Source organism: Nelumbo nucifera, chromosome 1 (assembly GCF_055504915.1).
Source record: "Nelumbo nucifera cultivar China Antique chromosome 1, China Antique-T2T, whole genome shotgun sequence".
Taxonomy (NCBI): domain Eukaryota; kingdom Viridiplantae; phylum Streptophyta; class Magnoliopsida; order Proteales; family Nelumbonaceae; genus Nelumbo; species Nelumbo nucifera.
In genome coordinates this window covers 170,590,301-170,611,780 of record NC_142649.1, presented here as the reverse complement: position 1 = coordinate 170,611,780, position 21,480 = coordinate 170,590,301, and the positions used below count along the sequence as shown (strand labels likewise).

The 21,480-nt window shown below is 48.5% G+C and overlaps 1 protein-coding gene across 6 annotated transcripts in view; it reads left to right on the top strand.

Annotated features, from left to right (window-relative positions):
- Positions 1–21,480, top strand: part of LOC104596661 (ent-copalyl diphosphate synthase 1) — a 35,349-nt gene that overhangs the window by 6,724 nt on the left and 7,145 nt on the right. For 2 of the 6 annotated variants that reach the window (XM_088895218.1, XM_088895222.1), the window contains exons 15-16: positions 33–245; positions 4,177–4,866. In XM_088895218.1, coding sequence (XP_088751344.1) covers positions 33–245; positions 4,177–4,293 — 330 coding nt within the window. In that variant the 3' untranslated portion in view covers positions 4,294–4,866. Of the gene's footprint in view, positions 1–32; positions 412–4,176; positions 4,867–21,480 lie in introns of those variants that run through there. The other 4 variants (XM_088895220.1, XM_088895221.1, XM_088895219.1 and 1 more) reach the window with 3 other exon arrangements.

Sequence of the window (21,480 nt, the reverse complement as noted above, 5' to 3'; positions counted from 1 at the left end):
AATTTTTTTTCCCAACTTCCTTTGGTTATCAGGTAAAGGAAAAGGAGAGCAATAATATTCCAAATATGAGAAGCACCACCACCCCCCTCGAGATAGAATCAGACATGCAAGAACTAGTCCAATGTGTACTCCGGCCCTCTGATGGCATTGATCCTGCGATCAAGCAAACATTCCTCACTGTTGCCAAGGGCTACTACTACACTGCCTACTGTCCACACGACATGATCAACCGCCACATAGCCAAGGTACTCTTTGAGAGAATAAATTGATGATCTATTTTATATATATTTGCTTCTTTTTCTACAAATAAAAAATAAATAAATTGAAGAATAACCATTTATGGACATGCATGATGTAGTGGGTTTCCAAAGATTTATTTTAACAATCAAGCAAACAGAAAAGAGAATATAAGCCGGGGTCTTGGAGGGGTGAAGTGAGGTGCATGTTACAGCTCTTGAGAGAATTGAAATAGTAGAAGAAGAAATAAGATACTGGAGGCTGTTTGTCGTGTCGTGGTATATGTGGAAATGGCTGACAACCCCCACAAGAGCAATACGGCCCTTCTTTCCAATATTACCATCAACGACAGAGGAAAGTGGAGACTGGACTGGAGTACTGGTCCAGTACTCCTCCCTCATCTACATGTACGTTTAGTAATCTAATGACAAAGACAATGGAGCTAGAGACGCTGAAGGGCTAATATAATTCATCAACACACAACTATAACTTTCCAAGGGTACGTACGTTGCCTAATATATATTGTGGCAATATATTATGGAGGAACCACCTCTAAATTTGGGGGAGGTCTACCAGATTTTCTACCATTATAAGAACCCCTTTTACAATTAATGAAATCATTTCTTTTCCATTGTCATTGCTTCTTTTTTCTTAGTGAAATTTATTCCTGCCTGCCTATGACTCACTAGCTGAGATGGTCACTCGGTGTCCCCCAAATTTAGATGTGCAGGATCACACCTACATAATTGAAGGTTCTCCATGTGGAATGGTAAATGAACCCCACATGCACCCAGTAATATCAAAAAAGAAAAAGTCAAATTTGTTTCTTGTCCTCGAGGAGGTTGGGAATGAGTGTTTCCAATTCTATTTCTGTACACGCCACAAGTTTCTGGTAATGAAAACACCAAGGAAGCTTGGTGGAACGCCATTCAAATGGGTTTGTTTATTGCATTTGTTAAAGGATAATCACTTAAATGTTGCATCAATTATAGTCCATTAACTTCCCAAACCTAGTTTTAGAAGGAAGTAATCCTTTTGCTTATGTAATCTATATCTATATTATATTATATACCACCTCAGTGCTTACCCAACCAAAGCTCATTTCTAGACATCGACCTGGGTTCTAAGCTGGCGCTTGATGGCACTTTTCAGACCTATGAAGTCTGAAAATATTATGCCACCTACATTTGGGTTGAGTCTGATTTTCAGATCTGAAACCCAATTTCAGATCTAAATAGAAAAGAACCTCCCTAGGTGCTTAACATGCTAAGAGGCAATTCAGAAGTGGGCGAAAGACAAAAGAACCCCCACAAAAATTTGAAATGAACTGTAAAATTTTAAGATCTTTTTTACTTTTCGTCTATTTTTTAATATATGTTAAAATTTTCATTATTTTTTAAAATTAAAAAAATGGTTTGGCTTGATTTGTCGGTCCGTGAGCCGTGCTAGGCTGACCCCCAAAGTATCCTAGGGGAGGGAAGTACTGCCCAACTTGGCCCGCGGATCGACATAGCACGGGCCACATGCAGGCCATGCCATGCCGGCCCAACACAACCCAATTTACACCTCTAGAGAAATCGACTGTCCAGTGAGAATTCACATCTATGCCCCACAAACGTCCACAACATATCCCAACTGTGTATTGGGAACATCTCCCACTGACAACTTTGGGAGATGTTTCCAATGCACACTAAGATGTGCATGTGGGGCGCAGATGTGATCTCGTCTAGTTAAGCTATTTTTGCATTTCAAAAGTGATTGTGCGCGATCTGGATGCACCTAGCTGGACGACAGCTCGGACGTCGGTTGATGAATGAGACGAGCAGACTGCAAGAAAATAGATCAAAGAACCCGTGGTGGCTAACCCGGTGGGGTCGCTCCGATGCTTAAATTAGTATTCTTGTTCTGGTTGCAAGGTAAAAGCTTGGAAGTAAGAGAACTAGAGTACACTTAACCGCGGGCACCTGGGTCTTGGGAGTTTGTGCCCTTATATAGTAGACTGCCGTGGGTTTCACAAAATGTTTCCGGGATCCACTCCCGTGTTATCAGGAGTTTGTTTTGCACCGAATAGTAGTTATCATGTCTTCAGATAATGCTCATCGTGCTCGCCCGAATCGAGCGGGTTGAGGGTAAAGCCGACGGTTGCGAGGCATGATCCCATAGGTGTTGAAGATAGCTGGTGGGCTACTAGAAGTTTGCTATGCGTCACCTCGGCAGGTTGGGCTGTCCCGAGCTGCTCTTACCTCGGTCATAGCCGAGGTGGTGGGGAGCGCTGAGTCATCATCTTGTTGTCGGATCGCGTCCACGTGTCCCTTGTTCAATAGGTTGGGCCGAATCAGCCCGCGTTAATTGCCCCCCACTCCCCGTGCCAAGGGGTGCCCTTTCCTTCCCATATTTCGTGCATTAGAGTGCTTGGGGTCGCGCATACGTCTCCAGGTCGGTGTTACGTGCCCGTGTATTCGAGGTCATCCAATTTCCTCTCCATTCTTCGGTGAGTTCGCCTTGTCCTTGCTTTTCCCCTTTCTGCTCGCTTGTTCTTAGTTTCAGTCATGTCTAGCATTAGTACGGGCAACTTGTTTAATCAAACTAGTGAGTCAGAGGGCGCCAAGGTGGGGACCTCGACACTCGTTGAAGAACCAAATCTAGGCAAAGCGAGCACTATGTCGCGTGACCCTGACTCTAGTGCGTCCGGGGAGGATGCAACTCGGTAGGAGCGCCAAGCTTCTAGAGAAGAAACTTCCACCTCTCATCGATGTCGGGGGCCAGATAACTTTGGTCCTTTAGTTATGACAGTTGACAGACTTGTCATGTTGGCAGCTCGCTATAGGTTCCCAAACGATCTTGTACTTAGCATTCCTTTAGGTCAACATCCTTGGGATCACGGTCACGACGAGATCGTGGTGTTTGGGGATCAGCTTGCGTCTGGGCAATGTTTCCTCCTTCATCCTTTCATCATCGAGGTAGTCAATTTCTTTGATATTGCTATAAACCAGCTCCACCCAAACTCGATCCGCACCATCTCCCTCTTCCACGTCTATAACCGACCTCTGAGCCTTGACATCTTTAGTTCGACCTACTCCATTAAAAAGAACTCCGTCTATGTTCTGGCCAAGAACAGGCGTAGTTACTATGTCTCCTTGACCTAGGTACAAGATTCTGCACGGGGCTCCTAATAAGGTTCCGGCCTAGAAGAGACGTTAGTTCGTGGTTCGTAATACCGCGGGTGGCCTTTCCCAACTCACTGGAGCTCAGCCATACAAGACCCCGACATTAGGTTGGACCAGGAGATAATGGCGGTAATCCGCTCTTGGAAGCAGCTAGACCTATAGATGGCGGACTTCTTGGCTGAGGAGAAGCTCATAAGAGCCGGGTTGAGCCCTCCCGGTAGGTTGTCACCTCGGTGTATATGCCCGGTCTTCTTTTGGTTCGACTTTAATTTGCCTAACTGCTCTGCATTGCCTTCTAAAGTAACCATGGATGACATTCCCACTGGTGACTTGTCCAAGAACATGAGGAGGGCTTCCAAGAAGGCCCGTCCCCAAGACTCCACCACCGTGCATACCACTACCCCCCCTGTCATTAATGCTCCTGCTACCGAGGACCCTCCAGTGTTCAACTTGGTTGAGGGGGACCATGATGGGGTTCCCCAACCTACTTTGCCCGAGGAGATTCCAGAGCCCGAGCTCCAGGCTACCCGCAAGGTCATCTCTTCTATAGAGGGCCCCGAGGACCAGCCAAGCATCATGAACCCGAAATGTAGCCTCCATAAGAGCAAATAAGTAGTTTAACCCGAGGAGATCGCTCACTTCTCCGAACTGTCGATCAGTTAGCTCGGGCAGAGGGCTACTAGTCACTGCATGGTGGTACATTTCTGCACTTTGGTCATCATTCTCTATATTCTCTTTCAGTATTGAGACTTCATCATCTTTCTTTTGATAGGTAAACTCTATGATCCATGCTCTGGTTCAACAGTCCGATCGGCATTTGTCAAGGGCCTTGGAAGCCGAGAGTTCCTCTGTGCACTCTCAGCGTGAGCTCAACAAGGCCTTGGGTTAAATCCATAAGTTGGAAAAGGATGATCGAGCTGAAAAAGGCCTGATCAAGTACCTGATGTGGGAGAAGGAGGATTCGAAGAACGAGAAAGCGGACCTCAAAAAGGAGAAGGAGAATTTGAAGGCTATTCTGCAAGAGCGCGAGGCAATCCATGACGAGGCAATCAAGGAGGTCGGGTCCAAAGCCGTCGAGGCTTACAAGAATTCGAAGGAGCTTCGCGAGCTAGGAACTAAGATCAGCTCGTCTTTTTACCGAAAGGGCTTCAAACTGAGCAGGTGGCTGACTCGACGTGAGTGCCCCGACCTTGATCTTAGTGTTATCAGCACACTCTGGGTCACTCGCAAGATGGCCGAAGAGGCAGGGAAGGACCCAGACTCGGAGGAGGGAAGTGACAACGAGGAGACCGATGAAGGGGATGCTGAAGATGCCGAAGACGTTGTTGTCGAGGACGCCATGGAGACCGACCAGCCTAAGGATGTTGTTGGTGAGGGCGAGGAGTCCCTGAATGACTGATTCATCTTGCCTCTTTTCTTGGACCTTTTGTACATATACGATATCCCAAGCCTCCGAGCTCGGTTTAAATATCTGAACTCTCTTTTTCTTTTTTTTTTTTTTGCAACAGGATGTAACTGAACTTATCTTCAATGAAATCTCTTTCTTTTTATGTGCAGAAATCTAGATGTTTGACAAAAAATTTTCAAGTTTGGGTTATCCGAAGTGCCGAATTGAAAAGTTAGGTGTGAATAGGAATAACCCAATATTAATGTAAGCCAAGGTGCAGACAATGTAGGGTATATTCCCGACCTATTCTCAACACCAATGAGGCTACACGTGAACTGACTCTTGGTTTGCCCATGCCGGAGAGGCGACTATGTCTTGTCTTTCCAATGCAAAAGAGGCGATTGGGCTTTTTTTTTGGCCCATGCCAAAGAGGCGACTGAGTATTCGTTTGGTTCCTAGGTCTTTGTCAACTCAACACCTTGGCCCTTAGGCCTTGGGAGCGTCTCATACTCCACTCTTCATATCCTTAGCCAGTCGGTGGCCCCGAGTACTTGATAAGTTTTGTGAACTTTCGATCTGCGAGCTCATAGGTAGTATCTCTTGAGGCTATTGACATTCCAGGCTCAAGGTACTTGCTTTCCTTTCATCGTTTCAAGCTCGTATGTTCCTTCTCCGAACACCTGTCTTACCTTGTATGGTCTTTCCCAGTTCGGTCCAAGCTTGCCTACATCGGGCTCCGATACCATTACCTTTCAGAGCACCAAATCGCCAACTCGAAATTGACGTCTTTTGACCCTGGCATTGTAATACCGAGCTACCCATTGTTGATAGGTCGTAGTCCGAATATAGGTTAAGTCGTGCACTTCTTCAATCAAATCTAGGTTAGTTCGGAACTCATCGTCATTTTCCTTTTTGTCATATGCATTAAGCCTCAAGGTCGATACTTTGATCTTTTGACCCTGGCATTGTAATACCGAGCTACCCATTGTTGATAGGTCGTAGTCCGAATATAGGTTAAGTCATGCACTTCTTCAATCAAATCTAGGTTAGTTCGGAGCTCATCGTCATTTTCCTTTTCGTCATATGCATTAAGCCGCAAGGTCGATACTTTGATCTTGGCTAGGATCACGGCCTCTGTTCCGTACATCAAGTTAAATGGTGTTTTCTTGCTTGCAGTCTTAGTAGTGGTTCAGTATACCCAAAGGACGTTGGGCAACTCGTCAACCCATAACCCCTTAGCCACGCCAAGCGAGCTTTCAGTCCATAGAGGATGGCCCTGTTCGTCTCTTCGGCCTGCCCATCTCGGCGCACCAATTTAGAAATATGATGTCTTCAAATTGCTTCCCGTTGTCTAAAATCAGTACCTTGGGTAGTCTGAAACGATACACTATGTTCTTCCAAAATAAGTTCTACACGTTTCGGGCTGTAATCATCACCAGCGGCTCGGCCTCCACCCACTTCGTAAAGTAATCCACCGCTACGACCAGGAATATTCTCTACCTAGTTTTCGGCGGAAACAGTTCAAGGATGTCTATCCCCCACTGCGCAAAAGGCCACGGGCTGGTTAAGTACTTCAGATCGATGGCAGGTTGGTGGAGGATATTAGCATGCCTTTGGTTATTGTCACATTTCTTGACGAGCTCGAGTGTGTTTTCCATCATGGTGGGTCAGAAGTACCCTTGTCTTAATGCCTTCTAGGCAAGGGCTCTGCCCCCCAAATGTCCTTCACAAAGTCCTTCATGGATATCGCAAAATACATGATCTGCTTCCGTAGGTTGCAAGCAATGTAGGTAAGGGAGTGTGAAGGACCTTCTATATAGCCACCCGTCAATAATAATGTACCAAGCTGACTAATGCTCTACCCTTCGAGCTGCATTGCATTTTTCTGGTAGGGTCTCGTGGAGCAGATAATCGACAAGTGGATCAATCCAGCTCAGTTCTGCTTGCAACATGAGAGCGACCTCTTCTGCCCCCCCCCCCGAGAAAGTTGGGCTAAGGCAGGTCATCTATGTACATCGTTCTTATCGTATTGTCACTAGTACTAGCCAACCGCGAAAGGGCATCGGCCTCAACGTTCTTTGACCTTGGTATCTGTCAAACGAACCAAGAGCAAAAGGCTGGTAGGAGTTCTATCACTTTAACAAAGTAGGCGGCCATAGTTTGATCTTAAGCCTCGTAGTCACCACTGACCTGGTTTACGACCAACTGAGAGTCGCTTGCAGATTATGAGGTGTTTTGCCTCGACTTCCTTCACTAATCATAGCTTGGCTATCAATGCCTCGTACTTTGCTTCACTATTCGATGCCTCGAATCTGAACCGGAGAGCGTACTCCAGCTTTACTTCGCTAAGCCCGTATCGTATCAACCCAACACCGCTTCCTCGCTAATTAGATGAGCTGTCTACGTGGAGGATCCAGGGCTCCTTGTCCCAGGTCGGCACTAATCTGACCGGGACCGATGCTACAATGGTTGATGCATTCGACACATTACCAGGCTCAATCAATTCAGGGACTGCGTGCTGAACGTGCATTCTGCCACGAAATCTGCCAAGACCTGACCTTTGATTGTTGGGCATGGCTCGAACCGGATGTCGTACTCACCCAGCTCAACCGCCCACTTTGTCAACCTGCTAGACCCCTCGGGCTTTAATAGGACATGATTGTGTGGGCTTGGAAGTATGGACACAATTTTTGAGCTGCAATTACCAGTGCGTACGCCAGCTTTTCTATGTTGGGGTACCTAGTTTCCACATCCTAGAAAACCTTACGTAGTAGACGGGTCATTGGACCCAATCCACTCCTCTGATTAATACTGAGCTGACTACCTCGTCACTCGGGGAGAGGTATAACTTCAGCCCATCGTCTTCCTCAGGTCGGGTCAAAACTAGGGTGAAACTTAGGTATTTTTTCAGCCCATCAAACACGAGTTGGCACTCTTCGGTCCACACGAGGTCTTTGTATTTCTTTATTGCCATAAAGAAGGGTAGGCACCAACCCGCCAATTTAGACATAAACCGGTTGAGGGCAGCTACCCGGCCAATTAGTCTTTGTACTTAACTTTCTGAGGTGGTCGCATATCTAGTATGGCTTAATTTTATCCAAGTTGGCTTCAATACAACACTGGTTTACTATGTAGCCAAGGAATTTGACTGACGTGACCCCAAAGACACACTTGTTTGGGTTGAGCTTCATGTTGTATTTTCTTAAAATTTGAAAAACGCAATTTAAATCATCAATTAAAGAATTTGAAAATTGGGATTTCACGACCATGTCATCAACATAACATTCAATTTTATTCCCAATTAATGGTTCAAAATTTTGTTTACAAGTCACTAGAAGGTTGCTCCAGCGTTTTTCATTCCGAAGGGCATCACTTTATAACAGTACAACTCTAGCTCGGTTACAAAGGCGATATTGTCCTGGTGAGCTACGCCCAGTCTAATCTGGTTGTAGCTAGAGTAAGCGTCCATTAAGCTCAGCAGCTCGTGCTCCGAGGTCGCATCTACCAAGCGATCTATCTGGGGAAGTGGGAAGCAATCTTTCGGGTAGGCTCTGTTGAGGTCAGTGTAGTCGACGCACATGTGCCACTTGTCGTTGGCCATCTTCACGAGCACGGGATTTGCCACCCAACTCAGGTAATGGACCTCTTCAACAAAGTCCGCTGCAAGGAGTTTCCCGACCTCCTCGTCTACTACCCTTCACTGCTCTGGGGCGAGGTTTTTTTTTCATTGTCTAACTGGCCTGACTAAGGGGTCCACATTAAGTTTATGAGTAATTAAGCTAGGGTCAATACCGGGCATTTCTGCCATGGACCAAGCAAAAACATCTAAATTACTGAGTAAAAAACTTACTAGTTGAAACTAGAGAGGTTCGTTTAGTAGAGCACCGATCTGGAGGGTCTTCGTCGGCTCGACTTCGAAGACCGATACATGGACTGTTTCCTACATCGGGGCAACTCGCTCCTTAGTATGTTCAAGTGGGGGCTCTAGTTTGACATCTTCTGCCAAATTTTCCTTACCCTTTAATGTTGCTACAAAGAACTTGTGGGATTCCAGTTGATCACCTCATACTACCCACACTCTGCAGCTTGTCGGAAACTTCATCGACATGTAATAGGTCGACACGACAGCTCAGAGGGCGTGCAAAATGGGCCGACCTAAAATTGTGTTGTAGAAGGATGGAGTTGGGACCACGAGGAAGCTATGTTCAAAGCGCACTAAATTGGTTCACGTTCCTTTTGCAACTGGCACTGTGATTCGGCTGTGGGACTTGACCACCTCGCCACTGAACCCCACTAGAGGTGTATCTGCCGTCCCATGTCGCTTCACTACAACTACAACTTGTCGAAGGCTTCCAAAAACAACACATCGGCTGAACTTCCAGAGTCCACCAGTATTTGCTTCATCTCGAAGTCGTTAATCACGAGCTTGACAACCAAGGCATCATTGTGCGGATATTGAATCCCACGTGCGTCGTCCTCGGTGAAATAAATGGGCTCTTCAAGCCGAGGTCGCTTTGGTGGGTTCTTCATTTCTTGCTTCAACTCTCGAACGGAGGTCTTCCCTGCTGCCGTGGTAAACCCTACAACAATGGATCCACCGGTGATCATGTTAATCACCCCGCGGATCGGACTGTCTCCACGTGGTTGTGGTTGCCGAGGTGACGGGTCATTCCTCTTGCTCGATTCTAGGGCTTTTCTTCTTTGATCGGTGTGTCGTCTCTCTATTACTGTGTTGAATATATTTCTTCAGATATCCACAATGGATCAAGTCTTTGATTTCCTCCTTGAGGTTTCTGCAATTTTCTGTACTATGCCCAATGTCCCGGTGGAAGTGGCAGTAGACATTCAGATTCCTTGTCGTCGGATCTCCCCGCATCCTTGGTGGCCACCTGACATTAAGGTTGGAATCCTTGATTGCCATCAATATTTCACCCTGCTTCGCATTGAGGGGGTGTAAGTGGTCCTTTCAACCAGTGGGGTTCCAGATCGCTGACTTGACCCAGCACCCCGAGGTGGCGACTTGCTCCTCTTGTGTGGGGACTTGCTCCTCCCCGATGACTTGCTTTTCCGCCACTGATGCTTGCTACTACTGGTATGCTCATTTTCTCTTTTTTTTTTTCTCCCTGCTGAGGCTCCTTTTTAAGCTCTCGGGTTTCCTCTGTCTGCAAGTACTTCTCGGCATCAGCGAGAAACCTCTCCATAGTTCAGGGGGGTTTCACTCCAAGGCGCCAAGAAAACTTCTCGTGTCAAACTCCCTTTATCGCTGCGGTGAGTCGTACGGTCAGGTCGAGGTCAAGGATCTGCAAGCACTCTTTGTTGAATTTGCTAGTGTAACTTCTGATGGTCTCATTATCCCTCTACACCACATCTAGAAGGCCTATTGCTGACTTCGGGAACTTCTTACATGTGACGAAGTGGGCAGTGAATTTATCGGTGAACTGCGCCCAACTCTTAATCGAGTTCGGTGCTAGATTCCTGTACCACATCCTGGCTGTACCCCTGAGCGTCATCGAAAAGGCTATGCACATGCAAGCTTCATCCATTCTGGTGAGTAACATTACAAACTGGAAGGCGTCAATGTGGTCATTCTGATCTCCCTTCCCGCTATAGGTCTCAAACATTGGTGTCTCGAACCCCTACGGCCTTGGGGCTGTGAGGATGTCTTGGGATAGGGGGGAGGGCTGTCTCAATAGTACTGGAGCCAGCTGTGCAACAACAGAGCTCACTTCCTCCTGCACCCTGCTCGGTACAGGCGGTAGAGGTTTGCTTCTTGGCGAACTGCTCTTAGCTGATACCCGATAGGACCTACCATGCCATCGCTTCCTTGCTTCCTCAATGTGTGTATTGTTTACCTCAGTATTATCTAGTACTTCGATCCTTGTCTGCTTGCGCTCTCGGACACTATCGTGAGGTGGGAGCTAACTTCGGTCTCCTGCATCTTTACGGTCTCGAGCATGATGGTGGCTGTTATGGGGGGCTGAGGGGTCTCTCCTAAGCCCGCTCCTCTGTCCCAGATTTGATGGCTGTTGTCTTGCTGATTGTGGTTCTCAAGCTGCGAAGGTTGTTGCTGATTGGTCCTTGTACGTCGACTTTCCTCGGGTCGGTCTTTCTGGTTTCCCCCGTGAGAAGGCGGCGGCATGCGCTGACCATCAACCCTATCCTGTGGTGGAGTCCTACCTCGGGGAGGAGTTGGGACCCGAGGGTTCTCTACACCCTGGTGGGGAGATTGGTGCACATTCTGACTGTAGTGCTGGTTCTGAGGCTGTAGTGGTGGGAACTGCTACTGGTACTGCTAGTAGAATTAGTACTATTGAAATTGTTGAAGCTATTGTATCTGTTACATCTGCAACTGCATAACTCGGATGCTACTAAGATCATCAAACTGTTGGTTCCCGACTCCAGGGGGAACCACAGAAGGCTCCGTTATGGAGAAAGTGGTGCTTACTCGAGGCAACGGGGCGTGTAACGGTTGGGTTGCAAAGGTCTAGGTTGATAGGGCCCCTGAGATGGTCAAGGGGATAGTTATTTGGCTGATGGTCATGGCGGTGCCTTCGGGATACGCTGGAATGTTGTCCTGTCCCCCGGTAACATTTACATCGGTGGCCTTACTGATGTTGCTTGAAGATGCCATTGAAACAAAGTAGAAAACAAGAGATGAGTAGCAACTTAGCTTTTGTGTATCTTTCCCACAGACAACACCAATTGATTGTGCGCGATCTGGATGAACCTAGTTGGATGGCAGCTCGGACGTCGGTTGTTGAACGAGACGGGCGGACTACAAGAAAACAGATCAAAGAACCCGGGGTGGCTAACCCGGTGAGGTCACTCCGATGCTTAAGTTAGTATTCTTGTTGTGGTTGCGAGCTAAAAGCTTGGAAGTAAGAGAGCTAGAGTACACTTAATCGCACGTACCTAGGTCTTGGGGGTCTGTGCCCTTATATAGTAGAGTGATGTGGGTCTCACAAAACATTTTCGGGATCCACACTCGTGTTATCAGGTGTCCGTTCTGCACTGGATAGTAGTTATCATGTCTTCAGATAATGCTCATCGTGCCTGCCCGAATCAGGCGGACTGAGGGTAAAGCCGGCGGTTGCGAGGCATTATCCCATAGGTGTCGGAGATAGCTGGCGGGCTTCTAGAAGTCTGCTACGTGTCACCACGGTAGGATGCTTTCCCGAGCTGCTCCTACCTCGGTCATGGCCGAGGTACCCAAGGTGGCTCATCCTGCCGAAGTGGCGGGGAGGGCTGAGTCATCATCTTGCTGTCGGATTGTGTTCATGTGTCCCTTGTTCAATAGGCCAGGCCAAATCAGCCTGCATCAAGCAATGAAGATATTTTTTCTTGCATTTCGAAAAAAAATAGTGAAGCTATTTTTGATAATTTCTCTGAAGTTGTTCAGTCAATGCAGCTCAATCAACACTGGAGGAAGATCAAATTGGCATTGGCACCCTAGAGTAGGGGTGTTCACGGGTTGGGTTGGGTGGTTTATTGGGGTTTTCCCAACCGACCCAACCTGGTCGGGTTACGTGAGGTGGAAACCGAAACCGACCCACTGATAGGCCAAACTGACCTGGTCGGTTTGAGTCAGGTTGGGTCGGTTTCGGTTTTGCTCCTGTACGAAAGGACACCTAATTGAATTCTAATTGTAATTGCCTAATGGGTTGCCTAATTGGTGTAAAAGATTATAGAAAGTTAGAAACTAGGATAGATTGCCTATTCTAATTGTAATTGCCTAATGGGCCTTCTAGTTCTAGTAGAAGACTAGTTATAGTTAAGTAGGAAACTACTCAAACTAGGAACTACCGAACTAGTAGAAGACTAGTTCGGTTCGGATCGGATTGGTTTCGGTTTTCACACAAGAAAACCGAAACCGACCCGATATATAGGTTTATATATTTGCCCAACCCGAAACCGACCGGTACTGATGAAAACCCGGCCGACTCGGGTTGGGTCGGTCTGGGTTGGTCGGTTTGGTCGGGTTGGGCATTCTTATGAACAGCCCTACCCTAGAGTACCTCCCACCCATGTATTGGGAACATCTCCCATGATAAATTTGGAAGATGTTCCCAATGCGCGCTGAGATGTGCATGTGGGGTGGGGCACTTGTAGGGCACCAAGGTGATCTCCATCGAGCCCGTTGAAACCTCCCAAATGGGTCTCAACTGTCATCAAACTGTCCCTATTTCATGCGACTCTGGATCTCCTGCCCATGTCTTCCCACAACACACTACTGTGCATTGAGAACATCTCCCGATGCATAATACTATGTAGGAAGAGGATAAGATGTTCCCCATGTATAATTACAATGTTATATGGGTAGACGTGGGTAGAATTCTTGTGGGCAGGACATTCGGACTCACATCATGCGCCCCACAATTCACTAGAATGGCAAATCAAATACAATGCTAATATAGAGGTAAACATATTGTGATGAAGGAAGATTTGGCTCGACCTCGTAACCACTCAACACGTGGCAAAGGCAACAGTTCGCCACAACAGCTCGCCAAGGCGCGAGCTCCGAGAGGAACCAGTGGTCCGAACTCCCCGCAAGGAGCCCGAACTCCCAGTAAGGAGCCCGAGCTCTCCCTTAGGCCCCGAGCCTTACAAACACAAAGGGCAACAACCCGAACTGGCCTGCCCCATGGCAGTTCGGGCCACACTTCTATCCGAACTCAAGACTTAACCTCGCACACCACTCCAGCACTTCGCCCCCGGAACACCAAACTGAACAAACCGTACCTGACACCAAAGGAGTCCGTATCCAGGGGTAGCGCACCTGACTGACTTGGGATTTGACACTTGACAGCCGCATTCCAACGGCCACCTATCACTGCCATCTCCAGTTACAGAGACGGCTCCGACAAGGAGTAGTGGCGGTTCTGTCCCAACAGAGGTGATGACACCCGAACTGGCAGAAGCACATAAGTAAATCATACCCGACCTGACAGAGGCCTCGAAGTGAGTGCGCGAGGTGGTTATAAAAAGGCTCTCTACCCCCCGAGGAAGGTATGTGAACTTTGCGCTATTTGGTTTTATCTTGCCTTTGAGAGAATACTAACTTGAGCTTCGGAGTGATCTCGCCGGGTTCCTCCCCGGAGATTCCCCACTTTCTTCGTTTCAGGCCCCCCTGTTGCTCCAATCAGAGGCAAGGTCGTTGACAGTTAGGATCAGCCGGATTGCGCACCATCAATTGGCGCCGTTTGTGGGAACACTTCTAAAAGCCTCCCTCTAAAACTCTCATAACCTCTCTTCTGCAAAAACCCCAACACTCATGGCTTCTTCCAGCAATGCCGGACGTGGCACGGAGATGAACACCACTGGGGAACAACTTCAAGTCCCCGTGGTGTGCGTCGGTCAGTTCACCATCCCCCTTCCGGTGGATGGGATCCCCAGCTTGAATGCGCAACAAGCAGTGGCGCCCGTAAACTTTCCTGCCATGAGTATCCCCTTTCCTCTCCCTATCAAAACAACCTTTACTGATCCAACTGCTGTCCCCTTGGCAACCAGCCAGAACCAGTTGGACGACCTGATGCAATGCATGCGGGCAATGCAAGCCCAAATGCAACAATTCCAGCAACATTAGCTCCAGTAGCACCAAGTACTGCACCACATCTCCCAGTATCACTATCAACAGTAGTTCCCCCAACTGCCTCTAAACCAACCACTGCTTCCACCTCGACACCCTACTCCAAAGCCGGTTAAGCCCTCCCCTCAGGGTGGACGTCATCTCCGAGCAGAGGCCTCCCAACCTCAGAACCCCCACAAGAGTCAGGCCTCATCCCCGGGCCTAGGGAAAGAAAGATCACCCCCTCCTCGCAGCTCGCCGGCGGGTCGGGCACCTCGCCCGCCAAGTCAATATCCCAACACTCCAAGTCTGAGCTCCCACTGACAGAGAACCGGTTCAGCGTCCTGGCGGCAGACTACCAACAGTCCGGGCCCATCGAGCTCGGCAACACAAAGGCCAGCAGTGCCAGCACCAGGCCCACTCAGCAACGAAGGCGCCGGCGAAGTTGCCGAACTGCCACCCGTGTGCTGCCCGAGCTCAGAGGTAAAGAAGAGACGAGCTCGGACGAGGTAAAAGCTGCCCCAATTCTCTCATTACCTTCCCCCCTCGCATCAGAACTCCTGACAGTCCCCATGCCCAGAGATTTCAAGCTCCCACCTTTGGACTAGTATGATGGGTCCTTCGACCCCAACGACCACGTTGATGCTTTCCAATCCCAAATGCACCTCGCCAGGGCCAGTGAATCGTGCATGTGCGTGGCCTTCACCACCACCTTCAGGGGGGTAGCCTGCACTTGGTACAGGAACCTGGCCCCCGGGTCGATAAGATGCTGGGCCCAGTTCGTGCAGGTCTTCACCGCATGCTTTGTCACCAGCAAGCGGTGCCCCAGAACCGAGGAAAGCATCTTCGGAGTAGTCCAGAGAGAAGGAGAATCCATATGGGGCTACATCAAGCAGTTCAATGAAGCGTGCTTGCAGATACCGTGATTAGACCCCGCGGTGCAGCTCACGGCGGCCAAGAGAGGAGTAACGCACAAGGAATTCAAATGGCACATGGTAACTAACCAGCCCGCAACCGTGGCCGAATTCCTCAAGCTCGCGGATAAGTTCATGAGAACAGAGGAAGAAATCAACCAACGGACCGAAAGCGGGAACGAGAAAAGAAAGAGGGAAGGCGAGCCCTCCAACCCAGTCGACAGAAAAAACCCGGCCCGGGAGCCGAAGCTGAACCAGCCGTTCTGAGCTCCCTTAGCAGTTCGGACGGATTTCACACCGTTAAACACGAGGAGGACCGAGATCTTGATGACGATCAAAGATGCCCCATACGTAAAGTGGCCACCTTGCCTAAAGGGGAATCCGAACGAGAGAAATAAAAATTTGTACTGTAGTTTCCATAGAGACCACGGTCATAGTACTGAACAGTGTAATAATCTCCGGGACGAGATAGAGGGACTCATCCGTCGCGGATACTTGAGGAATTTTGTACAGCATGATAATAATAATAACAATAAGGCAGGTCGGCAAGGGGAGCACGGAAAGGATGCTCCCGAATCCAGCAGCAGGCCAGCCGAACCATTGCAGCGACAGCCTCCGGAAGAGAGGTCAGTTCGGGGAACCATCCATGTAATAGTGGGAGGTTCGGTGGTAGCAGGGTGCACTTTGGCAGCGGCCCGAACGTCAGTTCGTGAAGCAACCCGAGAGGAATAGAACCCTCCAAAAAGACCGAAAACTGAAGAACCGGCAGGCAAATGGTCAGATAGAAGTAATGAATAGAGCCATCCTCCGTGAACTGAAAGCACGACTAGACCAAGCTAAAGGGTTGTGGGCGGACGAGCTACCAAGTGTGTTATGGGCTCACCGAACTACGAAAAAAACCGCCACGGGAGAGACCCCCTTTAACCTCACCTATGGCACTGAAGCAGTAATCCTAACGGAGATCGAAATACCCACACTACGACTAGAAGCATATGACAATCAGACAAACGAAGACGAGTTACGTACCAACCTCGACCTACTGGATGAGGTAAGAGACCTCGCGCACATCTAGATAGCAGCCTACCAGCAAAAAGTAGCTCGGTACTACAATGCCAGAGTAAAGAAGCGGGGCTTCCGCGTCGGCGACCTGGTTCTCCGTAAGATCATGGTACCCGAACCCTGCGTGGGCAAACTTGGACCAAATTGGGAAGGGCCATACAGAGTAAAGAGAGCGCTCGGGGGGGCATACGAGCTCGAAACCTTAGAGGGTAAACAAGTACCCCGAGCGTGGAACATCGTCAACTTAAGGCGATACTACCTATAACCACCAAGCGAAGTGGACAAAATCGCTATCAGAGCCCAAGGGCTAGGATGCTGAGCTAACGAAGTGGTGACAACGAACTAATAAGGACATCGGCATCTCAGAGACAAAGTATTAACACCAAAACAGGCCACGCGTGTGCTGTAACCCGGGCAAGAAACAGATCAGACATATGGTCAGTTCGGGAGAAAGAAAACAACCAACACATAACCAAAAGAGATTCCATTCCAAAATAAGGGAGTGTACATTTCAAACAAAAAAAAAAATACATATCGAGCTCACAGGCTCGGAGGTGGTTATTCTTCATCATAAGGCACTTCGACAACACCCGAAGGTCTTGCCTCGCCCTCGGAATCCGGCTCACCATCAGCAGCATCGGCCATCTCCTGAGTAATGCGCGAGGTGGATATCGCACTAATATCAAGCTCGGGGTATGTATTCCGGATCATCCACCGGCTTAGTTTAAAGCCCTTTCTGTACGAGTCCACCATCAGGTCATCAAAGCACGGCAAAGCAATGTACTCGTCAATAGCCTTCTTCTTGGCGTCCTCAATGCCTTGGGAAAAAATCTGCGTCCTCTCCCTGAAATCCTCCTGAAGATATTCAACCTGATGCTGCAAGTCCAGCCTCAGGTCCGCCATATGCTTTACCACAACTCCCATGGCCTCAGCATCTCTCTGAGACCTCGCCTGCCTGGCCTGTGCAGCGCGAGCAGCCGCCTCAGCAGCTCGGGGAGCCGCCTCGGCAGCATGGAAGGCCTCTTCGGCAGCTCGCGCCTGCCTCGAGCTCCTTTCCACCTGGGCCGCCAAGGCATTGATTGAAGAATTCACCTACCAAAAGGGGAATAACAAAATGATCAAAGGAACGACAAAAGGATAAAAGCAAAGAGCCGGACAAGAAATCTGACTTACCACCATGGCATGAGTGGCAGCACGACAAGCTACCTAGTTCAAAGGAAGCTCGGACCATGTCGCGACCTCCTCAGGATAGATGGCCTCCCTACTCTTCTGCAGAGCGTAGTTCGGTGATAACACACTCCTGAACTCGCCTTGGGCCCCCGAGCCTGAGGGCCCAACTCGCGTGTAAGCGGATTTAGAGTAAGCAGGAGCCCCTGTATAAGTAGCTTCGGCATAAGGAGCCCCTGCCGCCTCATGGACTGGAGGGGCCATCTCGGGTTCCATAGGCGGATCCACAGACGGGTAGTCTGGTACTTCGGGCTCCGCGTTTTGGGGCACCTCGGCGTGAGTTCGTTTTGCAACCCGCTTCCTTCTCTTCATGCCGTGAAACAAGTGCCCGCCGCGAGTCCTCTCTAAGTCCATCACACCTGCAAAATGAGTTCGGCATCAGGAAAAAGCGAAAGAACAAAGCAAAACAAGACAAACCTGAGTAAGGAACCTACTCGAACTCAAACCGGCCTCAATGAGCTTCGCCTCTAACAGATAAAGATGGCATTTTAGCCCAAGCTGTGCCCATTGCCGGAGGCCCTTTGCCGTCTCTTTAACAAGTGTAACACCGGAGTTAGGGGCGGCCATTCCCCACCCGGTTTGAAACAGCCTCCCCAATACACTTCGCACCTCGAAATAATCCCGCTTCCACGCCGGGACCTTGTTGGGAAGTTCGTATAAAAGCTTAAAACCCGGGCGGGGAGACAGGTAATACGCCCGCCTACACCCGGGAAGGGGACCCGCTTGCTTCTTAAGCATTAAGATGGAAGAGAAGATATCCAAGTCTAAAGGGAAGCCCTGTTCGCAAAATAGGGAGATTGTCCCCACCAAGTTACGAATGGAGTTCGGGTGAAATTGGCCGACAGTAATGCCAAAGTGGTTCATGACCTCGACAAGGAGGGGATGGAAAGGCAGTCGCAGTCCCGCAGCGAGCTGCTCCCGGAATATCACGATCTCTTCAGGACCGTGTTCCCAAGGAAAGCTACCCGAAGGTATGAAGTAGGCGTACTCCCCAGGCAAGTTGTAATAGGTAATAAGGGATTGGAGCCCCTCAGGCATCATGGTCGAGGGACCGAACTTGTCTAACGTCCGACCTCGACGAGAGGTGGACGCCAAGCTACCCGAAGCAGCTCAGCCTACGAGTTCGAACTCTTCCTCAAGCTCTACCTCCGGTTCGCTAGGACCACCAAGGGTTGAAACTCGATTTGTAGAACCTACATCAGACCCCCTTGAAGAACCGTCTGAGCTATCCGAGCTAGACATCGGGGAGAGAAGATGGATCCCAGGAAAGTACTCACCCGGAAAAATGCTTGAACGGACTACGAGAACTTGAACACGAGCAGAAGACCTTGAAAGCGAACTAAAGGCTTGGATGCGAGCTCAAGAAGCAAAGCGCAAAAGTGACAAGCAACTAGGGTCCCCCCACTATTTATACCCACAGTAACCAAGAATCAACGGCTTAGATCAAAGCCAATCCGACGGCCCGCAGTCGCGCTGACCGCACATCTCTTGAGACCAAGACGTGACTGGCCACACGTCTCTCGAAACTGACCGCACGTCTCCTCACATTAAAGGCGGCAGCAGCACGTTTTCAAATTTGAAAAGACGCCCGCTGTCACATCTCTCAGCGGCACACTTTTTTGAATTTTGAAATAAAGTGCGCGCTGTCACGTGTCAGCATTTGTAGGCAGAACGGTGCGTTTCCCGTCTTTTGGGCACTCGAGAAGCCCAAAAAATCTTGACGACGCACCTCGCGCTATTAGTCAAACCAAAGTACGGGACAAATCCACCCGCCACCTCGCAAACTCCCCGCGCCAGGGCAAGACCCTTAGCACGAGGAGTGGGGGGCAATTGATGAAGGAAGATTTGGCCTGACCTCGTAACCACTCAACACGTGGCAAAGGCAACAGTTCGGCACAACAGCTCGCCAAGGCGTGAGCTCCGAGAGGAACCAGTGGTCGGAACTCCCCGCAAGGAGCCCGAACTCCCAGTAAGGAGCCCGTGCTCTCCCTTAGGCCCCGAGCCTTACGAACACAAAGGGCAACAACCCGAACTGGCCTGCCCCACGGCAGTTCGGGCCACACTTCTATCCGAACTCAAGACTTAACCTCGCACACCACTCCACCACTTGACCCCCGGAACACCGAACTAAACAAACCGTACCTGACACCGAAGGAGTCCGTATCCAGGGGCGGTGCACTTGACTGACTTGGGATCTGATGCTTGACAGCCGCATTCCAAAGGCCACCTGCCGCCGCCATCTCCAGTTACAGAGACGGCTCCGAGAAGGAGCAGTGGCGGTTCTGTCCCAGCAGAGGTGATGACACCTGAACTGGCAGAAGCACAAAAGTAATCATACCCGAACTGACAGAGGCCTCGGAGTGAGTGCGCGAGGTGGTTATAAAAAGGCTCTCTACCCCCCCGAGGAAGGTATGTGAACTTTGCGCTATCTGGTTTTATCTTGCCTTTGAGAGAATACTAACTTGAGCTTCGGAGTGATCTCGCCGGATTCCTCCCTGGAGATTCCCCACTTTCTTCGTTTCAGGCCCCCCTGTTTCTCCAATCAGAGGCAAGGTCGTTGACAGTTAGGATCGGCCAGATTGCACACCATCATATTGTAAATTCAAATGATGCATAGACTTCAAAAGTGTTGTTCATCATGATCTTCCCTCGTCCCCAACTCACGTTAGCATGCTTATATACCAGAACATACAAGATACAACTATAAGTTTAATACATTGAGTTCTACTTTGGGTCAGGTTGCTCAAGGCATCAAGCTTACCTAATCTAAATCGGACTTTATATGGGGTTGCTAGGATTCTACCTAATTAGGGCTGCAATTTGGGCCGGGCTAGCCTGAACCCAACCCAAATAAAAGCTGGGTTAGGTTGAATTACGTTGATGTTGGATTAGGGCTAGGGTTGAATTTTGCCAATCTGACCCAACTTGAACCTGACCTAACTATTGCTATTATGCACATGTATTATAGTTCTAATTACCAGTTTGTCTTAATTTTTAAGATCTAACCCTAATGGCAAGTTGTCGTTAGTGATTTTCGTTCCATAAGGCTGACCATTCTTGGCCCGGCCTAGCCCGCAAATTTCTGGTCTTAGGCCCAGATTTTTGTGTACAGCTCAGCCCAGGCCTGCATCAAGCCCAGAAAATATAAGGTCGGACTTGGGCCCAATACTTCAAGCCTGACTAGGCTCAGCCCATGATCAGCCCTATCCATAAATCTGTTTTATTATTACTAATTTCATATTTTTTATTTTCAATATAATATCTATTACAATTCATAATATATTATAACTAGCGAGGGGTAATACCGAATAAATGGGACAGTTAAGTATAAGGAAGAATAATAAAAGTTGTGACAGTGGGATTCAAATCCTGGTCTTTGCTGGAATGAACCAACTAATATATGAAAGATATATATAACATACAAATAAAAGAAATACAAATTTTAAATGTATAAGAATAAACCCATCTTACAAAGTCATTAAGCATATAATTCCCCAAAACACATGCTATTCATCATGTGATCCAATAGAATTGCACATGGATGGATTGGTTTAAAGTTATAAACCGTTGTAAATTGGAAAATTTGATTTTCAATATAAATATTTATATTATTTTATAAAACTCGATGTAAGTGGAGTTTTGCATTGATTTTTGATGTTTAATTATACTTCATCCAAACTCTGACAAAATTGGATCAGAGTGTTTAATTACACCCATCCATATTCACACTACAAATAAACACAGGAAAAGTACGGAGACACACGATGCAGAATTTTGAATTCCAGCCCCCCCTATAAACCACATCCTGTTCGTGAATTTGGTATCAATTTACGGTCAGAATGTATTCCCCCTGCACTTTGGGCCTAATAAATTTTGAACCGAACTGATTTGTACTTCTCCCAATAAATACGGCCTTAGTTAACT